Below are 12563 nucleotides of genomic sequence, written 5' to 3' on the forward strand. Positions count from 1 at the left end.
CGCCTGCAGAGTCCGCTGAGGACGCGACAGTGTTTTACGACAGCGTTTTGCGACGGCACCACGACGGGGAGCCGAAGGCGGGGCAACACGTGGGGCGTCTTCTCCAACGCGGCGGTTCCCCCGGGGCCTAGGCGTGAGCCCCGCGGGCCACCGTCGGGGCGGCTGGTCCAAAGGGGGCGGGGCCCCCGGGGCGCCGGGGATAATGGCGGCCCCCAGCTGCGGACGGCGGCCGAGGGGGCCGCCATGTTTGGTCCTGCGCATTGCGAGGACGCCTGCGCGTCAGCTAGGCCGCGTTCGCCCGCGCTGCCGGCGGTAGAGAGCGCGGGAAGAGCTTGCCGCGCCGATGGACTTCCCCGACTGCCTCCCGCCCGCCTTCTTCTTGTCCGGCTCCCCCGGCCTGGACGATGCCCCCGACGTCCACCAGGCCCCCGCGTGGAGTGCCTGCATGGAGCTGCTGAGGCCCCCCGCGCCGCGGGAGCCCACGGTACGGACGGCCCGGCCGGCGGCTCCGGGCCTGGCGCGTGGCCCGGCGCGTGGCCCGGGCTGCCGCCCTCGTGCCAGCCGCCCCGTGCTTTATCAGATGAGGAACCAGGGCCCCGGAGTCCGGAGGACCCGGCTTCAAATCCGGCCTCAGACACTTAACAACGACCTCTCCGCCTTGCAAAAACCTAAAAACTAAAAAAACAATAATAATGCGGCATCTGTGGCACCCACCCCGGGCTCACACCTTCCCCAGAGGGACAGAAAGGGTCTGGATTGTTCGGATTTGGCCCAGTGATGAGTTGGCAGGAGGTGAACAAGGGCCCTCCAACCCGGGCTCTCTCCTCCGTGCCACAGAAAGAAGATGAGACTGGCATGGACCGATGGGCTCTTTCCTTGTCTCCCAGGTTAACCCCCAGCAGGAGGAGGCGTACGTGACAAAGTGGGGGAGATGGAATTCCGACACTCCTGGGCCCTTGCCCTTCCTGCGCCCCGCAGCTGGTGAGGGGCCCCTTCTGCCACAACCTCCCTGCCCGCCGGCCCTTTTTAATGGGCATAGGTCTCGAAGCTCCCTCTCCGGAAGCTTCCTTTAGCAGCCAGCTGAACGGATCACAAGCTAGAATGATCCTCCCCTTCTGGGATTGCATTTTTAGACTTTTATCTACCTTCTTAGGACTTTCTCCTAAACTTCTTATTCTCAGACTCTCCCACACAACGCAGCTCCTTTTACCAAGAACCTTGGACCCCTTCTCCCTAGTCTCTAATCTTTCCTTCAGATTCCTGGGAACCTGAGCCGACCTCCCAAGATCCGTGCTTCCTGGGGAGACTGACGCGTTCAGCCAGGACCAAGGCAAGAGCTAATGTTATAGAACAGGTAAGTGGGCATTGGGGCTTTCAGGGATTACTCTGGGCTCCGATCTTGGTCCTTGCAGTCTGTGGTCACTGTCTTTGTCTCTGTCCCCCTTAGCTCAACCAGTTCCTGTGCCATCATGGGGACATTGCCTTCGGGCCCCTAGGAATGCTGCTGCAGGAGAATTTTAACCTGGGAGAACCAAAGGTAAATTTGGCCACTGGATAACTGATAAAAGTGACCCACCGATGACACAGGAAGGTGATGGCAGTTTGACCAAAGGTAAGAAGTAAGTGATGCTTTCTCTCCAGAAATCCCGCAAGGCTCGGACAGTGATGAATGCAGAATGGTTGTTCCAGGACCTCGGTGGACACCAACCCATGGGGCAAGTGACCCAAGGAGGAAAAATGAGAGCAGGGGTTGTGGACAGAGTTAGTTGAGAAGTCAGACCTGGGTGATTTTCAGATTGCAAAGAAGGGAGAGTTGAGAGGTGAGACTAGAATTTCCTCCACCTGTCTACCAAATTTCTCCCTGATCACCCCCACCATGCTAAGTCAGTGGCTGCATTGGAAGCCCCAGTGGGTTTAAGTCCTAGCTCTGACATTTACAGGTTAGGTGACTAAGCTTTGTTTTCTCATCTGTAAAATGGGGATAATAATCCTTACCCAACTTATCTTAAAATGTTGCTATAAAAGAAAGTGCTTTGTGCTCCTTTCTGTGTTCTGAAAGCAGTGGTCTGGTCTGATTTTTAGTTGGCTCTTTAATCTCCAGGTGCCCCTGGGCCCACTGGAGTACCCGTCAGCGACGGTTCTCCATCCTGGGGGGAACTGTGCTGGGGAAGGAGGTGGAAGGTCTGCTCGGGGGGCTGCTGCATGAGGAGCTGGAGACCCGCTGGAAAAAGCTGCTGGATGAAGCTTCCACAGGCGGGAGTCTCACTTGGGTTCCAGGGACCAGAGCCCACATTGGGCAGCTGGTCTACCCAACTAGTCGAGCCCACGACCAGCTGAGTATCCTTTCCTGCCAGGGAGAAGGAGGGGGTGCGGGGGATTGGGAGAGACTGACCAAACGTGGAATGTTAAATCTATGCTCCAAGGATTTGGGCTGCATTGGGGCTCTATTAAAGTAGCTTACAAGAGATAGTGTCAAAGGTCCTTTCTAGGTCTTCAATTTTAAAACTGCCTTAGCTAGCTGCTCAGACTTCCAGAAGGTAAAACTGTCCTCCACTGGTGAGCCTCAGGTTCTTGGGGACCCAACCTGCATCTTGCTCCGGGGACCAGTCCGGCAGGTGGTGACTCGCACAATCCAGGGGGAAGGTGAGGCATGTAAAACTCTGGCTCTGAGGCCCCATTTTCCACCTTTCAGCCTGCACTCATTGCCAGGCTGCTTCCTGATTTGGCTCCTGTTGCCTTTTGTCCCCTAGTCTTTGGCTAACTCCTACCCTCTCCTCAGCTCTGCTGGCTGTTCGCTCTGATCATCACTGTGCTGTGTGGCAGGTCAGTCGTCAAGGGCATCCCAATCCCCTCCAGGTACTGGAAATGGAGAAAGGAGCCACAGGGATCAGCCTCAGGTAAGGTGGATACCTGAGATATAAAAGGCTCAGGTACCACAGAAAGGAAAGGGGATCCCCATGCTGACATCACTCCCTCCATCCTTGCAGCCCTCATCTTCCTGGAGAGCTGGCGGTGTGCACCCGCTCAGGAGCTGTCTGTCTGTGGAGCCCACAGGATGGGTATGTTGGCCTCTGGGTCAGTCATGACCAGCCTTCCAACCCCTTCACTAAAGGCTTTCCCAGGCCTGGCTGCCATTATCTTCAGACAGATCCATTCCTCCTGTCAGCCAAACAGAGACACATTTTTCTTCTTTCCCTAAGACTGCAGCAAATCCACAAAGACCCCAAGACTCTTGTCTTCAAGGACCCATCTTCATGGCGTTGGGCAGACTTCACTGCCCACCCCCGGATGCTGACGATTGCTGACCGCACTGGAGTCAAACTCACAGATGTTCGGGTATGGACTAAGCTTGGTAATTCTCACTGCCCACGTGAGAAGAAACTTTAGGGTATGTGGGATATCTGTATGGGCTGGCTCTATGGTCCAGAGGTGTGACCTCTCATCTGTTTCTCTAAACTCAGGCTCCCTCAGATTGTGGCAAGCTCCTTTTTCGTGTAGGAGCTGAAGCTTCATGTCAACGAGGGGAGCGAGTCTTATTGGCACAGTACTTGGGGACCTCCAGTCCTCTAAGTCCCACCCTTCATCTCATCTGTACACAGGTGAGTGAAATCTCCCTGCTTGGGGTCCCCATACCCCATTCTACCCACACACCCCATTCTACTACCCATACTCCCTACTCCCTCAGGCAGACACTACTGGGGTCTCAATGACCCTTTTCCCATTCCCCAAAGACCCCAGGCTCTGTACATGCAGAGTGGGTGTACTGCTCACCTGATCTAAGTCATACTACCCCCAGTTCTCTCTCTACCTGCTGGATGAGCGTTTACCTCTTGTGCCAATGCTGAAGTGGAATCACACTCTCATGTCCCTTCCGCTGCTGGGTCAGCTCCTGCCCCCACCCTGTCCTGGAGCACCGCTTCCCTTGATACTAGGAGGCCAGGGGGGCCATCTACGGCTGCTGAATCTCTCAGGTGAGGCCTGGGGCCAAGACCAGCAGGATTTAGGTGACAGTGCTTGGGTTGGGGTCTCCAACTGACTTCCACTTTCCCCAGGAGGGCCCAGTTGCGCTCTCCAGCTGGCAGCACCACCACAGTCACTCCCTTCACTTATGGACTCACTCCCTGGCTTTCCAGTCCTCGAACCACATGGACAGCAGCTGCTGCAGAACCGTCTCAAGGCTCCCCTCACAGGTGTGGTGCTGTTGGAGATGGGAGGGTGAGAGAATGGGGATAAAAATGTCCATGGGATGTTTAGCAGCTGGCAATCTACTGTCTAAAATAAACAACTCAGGACTTGGGTTTTTCTTCACTGGTCTTTCCCCAGGTTTGGCTGCTGTTGTACCACCAAGTTGCCCTAATCCCACCATGCTGCTATTCCAACTCTCAGCTGCCGGAGATGTTTTTTATCAGCGCCTCCGGCTCCAACCAGATGCCAGTGCCAAAAATGCCCACTCTCTCCGAAAGAGTAACTCTTCCACTGACCCGTCTGATGAGCCAAGCCTCGATTCTCATGACCAGACCTCTGCTGCCCCATCTTCGGACACAACTCTTGGTCCCAGTGCTGTTTCCTGGAATCCCCGGGCTGTTGCTTGCTGCCGCCGTTGGTTGAAGACTCTGATGCAGATTCCCCCAACCCCCCCTCTTTGGACACCCCCAACTTTCTCCCAACACCGTCACCATATCCAGTGGGTGAGGGAGGAAGACAAAGGGAAGGTCAGAGAGGGCCTGCAGGCTGCCATGACTGAAGGTCGGCTGCTGCAACAAGGGGACCTAGGCCCACTCCCTCCTTCTGATCCTCCTCCAGCACATGAGCCCTCTAACACATGTCCTGAGGACAAGTTGAATGAACGTTTGGAAGCCTTCTGGGAGGGCAAGGGAGCCAGTTGGTGGAATAACCAGCAAGGTGGGACCCAGAAGCCTAGAAAGCGACCATCGCGGGAGAAGAGGCGAACCCAGCTCTCCAGCTCTTTTTCCTCTGCCAGAACTGACTCTGACTTTGACATCAGCAGCAGTGCTGGGGAGACTCTTAGCCCCCTGTCCAGGATGTCTGAAACTTCTCAATCTCTGGAACTGACCCAGGAACCCTGGGCCCAGAATATACCACAGGAGCGGCGGCAGACAGTTAGAGACTATCTTGCAATCCTCCCTTCTCTAGATTCAGAAAGCTGCTCTACTTCCCAGTCCCAGAATCCTAGCAGCCAGACCCTCCCCAGTTCTCAGCCAGGGAGACGCTCAGGACTGCACTCCCAGAATCCAAGGACTCAGTCTCTCCTTTCCCCTTATCTAGGGGGCTCCCCTGCCTCCTCCTCTCAAAATCCAAACAGCCAGACCCTATTCTCCCCTGACCCTGGGTTAAGCTCTATATTCCAGTCCCAGAATTCAAGCATCCAGATCCCATCCTCTCGGCACACTCCTTCCCTTGCAGGCTCACAGCAACTCAAGAAGAAGCCCCGCATGGGCTTCTGAGGACCTTTGTGGATCATAGGATCCCCTAAAATCCCTGGACCTCAAGGAATTGCAGTTTTTGACTGAAAGGGGAACTAATCCAACATCTTCATTTAGACGAGGAATCTGAGACCCAGAAAGATGTACACAAGTATTAAAGATCAGCACTCAGTGCTACCTCCTTTCTTACCGTGCAGTATTTACAAAGCTCACTCTATATCTGGCTCCACTGTTGGAAAGCTGGAATAGTCTAGTTGTTCAGGAAAGTTTCCATTTCAGTTTGCCTAGAAAAGTCCAAATCTGGCCTATTTGCTTCAATATTAATCATTCTTTAATGGAAGATCACTGGAAGGAGCTCTTTATGCTCTAGGTCTGACACTTTTTTTTTGCTGATTACTGAAACTAGGGTCAGTAATTAAAGCATTTGACCTTGGGTATTTATTTTCAGTGGTCAGAGCCAAATGGGGAGACCTGTAGCCTTGAGCAAAGTCCTAACTTGAGGGAAAATATATGTATTTGAAGGAGAGACTTTGAAGGCTAGTCTAAGGAGTGGTATGAGGAACCATCTTGTAGCTGCTGCCTCTGATTTCTTCACTGGTGTCAATTCAAATTCCAAGCCTTTAAAATTTTAAATTTTCTATTAGCTAACAGCTTGCTAATCTCTTCCTCATTATCTCTAGGCAAATGAATATATCATAGAGACTCAAAACTCTTCACATTCCAACTTTCAGATTTGGGCAGCTAACCCAAGACCATCAATCTCCTTATGTGTCTAACTTGACCTTCTATACTCTTGGACATCACCAAAGGCTGATTAAACAGTTCAGAGTTTTATTGGAGAAAATAAAAGTCTTATATGAATTGTCCCTAAAAAAGAAACCAAAGGAATATAAATTAAAAACTAAATTGTTTTTGTTGTCATGTGGAATGATTTTGCAAAGAACTGGCTGAAAAATCGAAACATAGAAAAAGACACTGGGGGGGGTTGGGGAATGGAGTTTGAGTTTTGGCCTTATTACCCAGTGTCTTCTCCATAAATACCAAATAAATATTTGTTATTTAACATCAGGGCTGATCTTGGTAATATTTTTATATGACTAAATGAAACTACAAAATACATAAAATATCTGATAAATACAACTACATAACCCTATAACAGCATAGGACAAATAATTGGATAGTCCATCATTGGGCCATCCCAGTATAATAAGAGTGCTACTTAGATAATGCAATCCAATCACCTTGAAAAGCTCTTTAATGAAGTACAACAACCTGATGGACAAATTGTGCCATTATCTTGATCAAGAGGTTGGGGACTATGGGCTTTGAATGTTGCCTTTGTGCTACCATTTGGTTTTAAGTTTATCTGAGTGGTGGTGGTGTTCCCCTGTAATGGAGGGGGAGGGGAAAATCTAAGCAGAATGAAAGTATAGGAGAGAGCTAAAGAGCTGGAATCAAATCCAGACCTAGGTAACTGGAATGAATAGTAATCAGACAACCTACTCCAAGAAAAGGAGTAATGGTGGAGGGGGGATTTCTGGAAGAAGAATACTGGGAAATAATGTGTACAAAAAACCCCCCCCAAAATTGAACTGATATAACTTAAAAATGAAACTCAGCAACATACAATTACAACCATAATAATAAACTGAAATATTTTGGAAGGGAGAGGCTCCATCAAAGCTAATAGAAAACACTTGCTAGGAAAATGGCAAACCCATGTGGAAAACTACAGAAAGAATTGGAGATGCTCTGTATGTAAAGTGAGAACTAGTGAATGGGATTCAGTGCAAGCAAGATTAAGATAAGAGCTGGCTACCATTATCTTACTGTGTCTTGGAGCAAGTCAAAACATTTTATTTTACGTCATGTTTCTTTACCTGAACAATGGAGTCCTAGATATTCCAAACTTTTACTCAGCTGATGGGCTCCTCTCTTATTCAGAAATGAGCTTAATAGTAAGAAGAGCATTTATTATAATCAATCTGAGTCTCAGATTCACTTGCTGTGTGACCCTGAGCAAGTCACTTGATCCCATTTACCTTAGTTCCTCATCTGTAACCTAGGGACACCGGAGAATGACAATCCACTCCAGTATCTTTGCCAAGAAAACCCCTAAGGCCCATGCCCATGGGGTCACCTGGAGTGGGACATGACAACAACAAAAGCATTTATTTTACACTTTATGATTCACAATGTGCAATGCATGTATACATGGATGATCTCATTTAATTGTCACAACAACCCTGGGAGGTAGATGCTCTTACTGTTTCCACTATAGCAAGTACTTTGCTGAACCTACTCCCCTAAAGGATGGAAGTGAAAGAGGATGGAGGGAAATGTTTGATAACTTCTGTGATTAATACATCTTATCAGCAATTGGTGCCTTTATAAAAACTGAAAAAGGAAACAAAAACTTAAGTCAATCTCTTCATCAATAGAATGTAAACTCCTTAATATGTTTAACATGATTGTGTACATATAACCTATAACAGATGGCTTCTTGGCTTGGAGGGGGGGGAGGAAAAATTTACAAAAAAAATGAATATTGAAATCATCTACATGCAATTTGGTGGGAAAATGCTATTAAGAGAAAAACAAAAGACTAAGTTCCTTGAGGGCAGGGACTTTTTCACTTTTGTCTTTGAATCCCCCAGTGCCTAGCAGTGGGTTGGTACATGGCAGGTGTTTAATATGTGCTGTTGATAGAGTCAATAACTTCTGGCTTCTAATGATCAATACTCTGTCTTAGTTTTCTTTCTATAGTGATAATGGGGAATTTTGCAACCTAATCAGGTAACAGCTATTCAATCTTCTTTAAAGAAATAAAACTTCAAAAGGGAGAGGAATCATTGTAATAAAAATAATCAAGAAAATTGAATAGTAGTATAGCAAAAAATTAGTTCATAACCATACTTTGTCATATATTACAATAAATTCTAGTTGGATATATTCTATAATTTTATCAATCATAAAGTTGGAAGAAAAAATAAGGAAATAAAAAAGACATTGCCAGAGCTGAGTAGCATTGGCCATGAGGAAGTGGTATCTAAGCTTAACTCCATCCTGGATTTAGAGTTGGAGAAAATTGGGCAGGATAATCATAGTACCTCCATTCCTGGGTGGTTGTGAACCTCAAATGAGATTGTTCCTCCATTCCTCTCCTCTCATTGTGAGTGGTTCAACTAGAGAGGCAGTCAAAGAGATGGTAACAGTTTTGAGAGAAGCTCATGTAGTGCTGCCACCCAGTGAACTGGAACCAGTCAGGCACCAAGAATAGCCCTTACCGGACAGTTAATTTTCACTGCATAGACAAAATGTGTCGTTTTCAAAAATAAAATCATTTTATAATAGGAAAAGTCATGTTTAAAAAGAAGAGATTGGGGGAAAATCACTACATTAAATATATTACAGATTTTGAGCTGGTGGAGAACTGAGAAGTCATTTAGTCCAACCACTTCATGTTATAGATGAGCAAACTGAGACCCATGGAAGTTAAGTGGCTTGCCCAAGTTCACAGGGGGAATAAATGATGAGGGTAAAATCCAAATCCAGTGTTCATTCTACTGTGCTATTCTACATCTCCTGAATCTTGAAATCCAGAATCTAAAAAGTACCTAATTGAAAGTTATAGTAGCATCTATTCCCCCAATGGTAAAACAGTCAAGGAATGTGAAGAGACCATTACTGAATCATTATCCTTCATATTTTCCTGTTGAATTCTTATATATTCTTTTAAATCCAATTCCATGAAGCATAATTATGGAATCTATAAAGTAGAATCTCAGAGGCCATCTAGTACACATGAAAAAGAATCCAGTCTGCTAGATGTGGAGAGTGTTACTCCTAGCCTTTTTTATATTCTTATGGGAGACAATTGGGGTTAAGTAACTTGCCCAGGGTCATACAGCTAGTATTTTAGCAAATTGTTTTTCACTATGGATCTCCTTCATTTGGAGATCCATAGTGAAAAACAATTTGCTGTCTCCTAAGGTGTACTTTTGGATAACTTATTAGATTTTCTAACCCACATTGTTCCTAGTCCTGCTCCCTGAGACCAAGCAGAAAAGGTTTGATTGAATACAGACATGGTTATCCATTATCTTCTTCCTTCCCTCCCACCAAAATCTTCTTTTCCAAATTGAACATCTTCAGTTTCTCTAACCAAATACTCATATGGCATACCCTAAGGTTCTTCATCCATCTAATTGTCCTCCTCTGCATGATGAATAAAACCTATGGAATACAAGGACAAAAAGGGAAAAGTCCCTAAAGGGGACTTTTTATATTATTCTGGGAGACAATTGGGGTTAAGTAACTTGCCCAGGGTCATACAGCTAGTATTACAGATCCAACTGACTTCAGGTCTGGTACTCTGTTCACTGAACCACCCAACTGCCTCCCAAAATATATACAGCATAATTTTAAGAAGAAAGGACTATTAGCAAAGTGATCCTGAAGGGTCTGATGTAGGAGCTGAGCTGTTTGAAGGAAACTTGGGATTTTACTAGACTAGTAGACAGTAAAGAGCCATTGAAGTTTTTTTGAGTTGGAAAATGAGATGGTCAGATTTATGTTCTAGAAGTTTCAATATAGTGGTCATGTAGGTTAGTAGTATCAAACACAAATAGAAACTGCATATTGACTTAGAAAACTGTTGGATCCAGGCCAGTGGATCCAGGTTGGATCCACTCTTGCCCAGTACAGCCCCTTTGATTATCCTTTCCTGAGGATCCTAATCTCCATAGAAACTCCAAACAACTCCCAATCACACCTTGTTGACCCCGAAACAAAACATATTCACCATGGAGACCCAAACAGCTCCCAGGCCCTCTAGAAACCATTCCACCCTACCTCCTATAACCCATACTCTATAAAAAGACTTGCTGTTCCCACTATCCACTGCAGGAGTCTACTTGGAACCCACCCACTGTTCCTTTGCTCAATAAACAGTTTTCCACGTACTTTTATTTATAACACTATCTTCCTTTTTACTGGGGTTCACTTTTTGATCTTTCAAAAGCCTCATATTTATATATTCTCCCCCCCACCCCCCGCCAATACAGAGACTACATTTTAATCTGGTTCTAGCTGCACTCTGGAGTACATCTGGCTGCTCATTAGACACCTCTAGTGTAGGTGAATGCTGAGAGAGGAGAGGGGATTGAAGCTGAAAGGTCAATCTTTTTTTTTTAATAAAGCAGAGATATATTTATTATATGCCCTTGTTCCTCACAGAGGAGCATGGGGTGGAACAGAAGAGTTTATAAAAGCTTTTGAGCCTATAGGAATCTCTAAGCAGATCCAGAGAATGGGAGGCCCAAATCCAGTGGCCAGTGAATTTTTTCTTTCTCTAATTTTTTTAGTTGCTTGCTTAGTTCACTGATTTCCTCTTTCTCATTTTATATCCCCTAATAACTGCCTTGACTGTATCCCATAAGTTTTGGTATATTGTCTCATTATTGTCATTGTCTAGGGTGAAATCATTAATTCTATCTATAATTTGTTGTTTGATCCACTCATTCTTTAAAATGAGGTTATTTTGTTTCCAATTAGTTTTAGGTCTATCTCTCCATGACCCACTTTTGAATGTGATCTTTACTACATTATGGTCTGAGAAGGAAGTATTCACTATTTCTGCTTTTCTGCATTTGATTATGAGGTTTTTAGCCCTAGTACATGGTCAGTTTTTGTGTAGGTGGCCAAGTACTTTGCTTAAACTATCCACTTTCTACAGCATTCCCCTTGTCTACCAGTCTAGAAACCCTATCAAAAAGGAAGTTAATATAGTGACATGACTCAAAAAGTTCCTGCTGACTCTGTGATCCAAACACACTTATGTGGGCAAATATCTGACGATCCCTTTAATTATGTCTTCTAGATTCCAGAAGATTTAGAACTTTGCCAGGAAACTAAGCTGAGTTCACTGATCTTTAGTTAGCAGATTACACCTTTTTTTTGAAAACTGGGACATTTGGTCTTTTCTAGTTCTGTAGTGCCTTTTTCATTTGGCATAATCATTTTCTTTTTAAAATAAATTTATTTTTACATGCATTTATAATTTGTCCCTTCAACTACTCCTCCAACCCCCATTGAACAAGGAAAATAAAAAAGACCCCTCATCATAAATATGAATAATCCAGTAAAACAAATTCAATTGACCATTCCCTCACTTTTCTAGAGAGGTGAGTAGTATATTTCACTTTCAGTCCTCTGGACTCTTGGTATATCAAGATAAGAATTCTAGTCTTTCAAAGTTTCTTTCAAAGATCATTGGAAATGATTAGACTAGGCTTCTATCAGTTTTTCAGTACCCTGGAAATAAGTCATCTGAGTCTGGTACTTTGAACTGGAATCAGAAATTAAGTTCTCCATGTCTTTTATCCTAGGTACCAGCTCCCCATTCATTGGTTTTGTTTTGACTTTTCTGGTACAAAGTTCATTTTTCCTTGTTAGAGAAAACAAACAAAATGAAACTTTATCATTTTTTCTATTATATATACATCATCCCACTCATCCTAAGCAGTGATCATGATCTTTTTAAATTTCTTTTCCATAGCTTAAAAACAAACAAAAAAAAACCTTTTTGTTGTCTGCACCATCTTTCCTCAACAGCCAGCCTCCTCCCACTCTTAGCCTTACTATTCCTTTTAATTATTTTTTATAGAATCATGGACTGGAATTTAACAATTCCTTGAACCACCAACTGCATCACTTGACACAGTGCATTTTTTTTTAGTCTAAAAGGTAAAGAAAATAAAGGAATTTAAACAATTTTATTTCAAAGTGAAATTATAATTTGTATTTGTGTGTCAAGTGGCCTATCTGGTCCTTCTGATGTTAAATGTCCTTTTGGGAAAAGACTGGGTTTTTTTGTCATTGTGTCTGTAGCTTGCAGCACAGCTCCTGGAATGTCATATACTCTTACTAAATGCTTATTGAATAACTAAAGGAATCATATTAGGATTTTGTCATTTATTTGATTCATTCTTCTGGTTGATGTCTTTTATGTAATGGAAAGACAGGGCAATGAGGGCCCGGGTCAGAGAATATCCAGAGGGGCTTCTGGCTGTTGGCAATCCACATATGTGCTTGGGGAACCTGTTTCCGAAAGTATGG

General features: G+C 45.2%; 1 protein-coding gene across 1 annotated transcript; it reads left to right on the plus strand.

Moving 5' to 3' along the window:
• Positions 1–209: 209 nt before the first annotated feature.
• On the plus strand, positions 210–6507 carry TAF1C (TATA-box binding protein associated factor, RNA polymerase I subunit C). The gene is made up of 14 exons (XM_074201977.1): positions 210–484; positions 888–981; positions 1257–1354; positions 1448–1537; positions 1642–1715; positions 2102–2337; positions 2527–2643; positions 2780–2897; positions 2988–3059; positions 3201–3336; positions 3462–3599; positions 3797–3971; positions 4053–4190; positions 4324–6507. Exons 1-14 carry the CDS (start codon positions 344–346, stop codon positions 5463–5465), a joined length of 2769 nt encoding a protein of 922 aa, XP_074058078.1. The 5' UTR covers positions 210–343; the 3' UTR covers positions 5466–6507.
• The last annotated feature ends 6056 nt before the right edge of the window (positions 6508–12563 follow it).

The sequence above is a fragment of the Macrotis lagotis genome, chromosome 1 (assembly GCF_037893015.1).
Source record: "Macrotis lagotis isolate mMagLag1 chromosome 1, bilby.v1.9.chrom.fasta, whole genome shotgun sequence".
NCBI lineage: Eukaryota > Metazoa > Chordata > Mammalia > Peramelemorphia > Peramelidae > Macrotis > Macrotis lagotis.

What these genes read in the sequence shown, in the direction of transcription:
- TAF1C (XM_074201977.1), top strand. Translation starts at nt 344, where the DNA reads ATGGACTTCCCCGACTGCCTCCCGCCCGCCTTCTTCTTGTCCGGCTCC. An exon ending in TCGCACAATCCAGGGGGAAG is followed by an intron (nt 2,644 to 2,779) that starts GTGAGGCATGTA and finishes CCCTCTCCTCAG; the next exon opens with CTCTGCTGGCTGTTCGCTCT. An exon ending in CTGTGGAGCCCACAGGATGG is followed by an intron (nt 3,060 to 3,200) that starts GTATGTTGGCCT and finishes TCTTTCCCTAAG; the next exon opens with ACTGCAGCAAATCCACAAAG.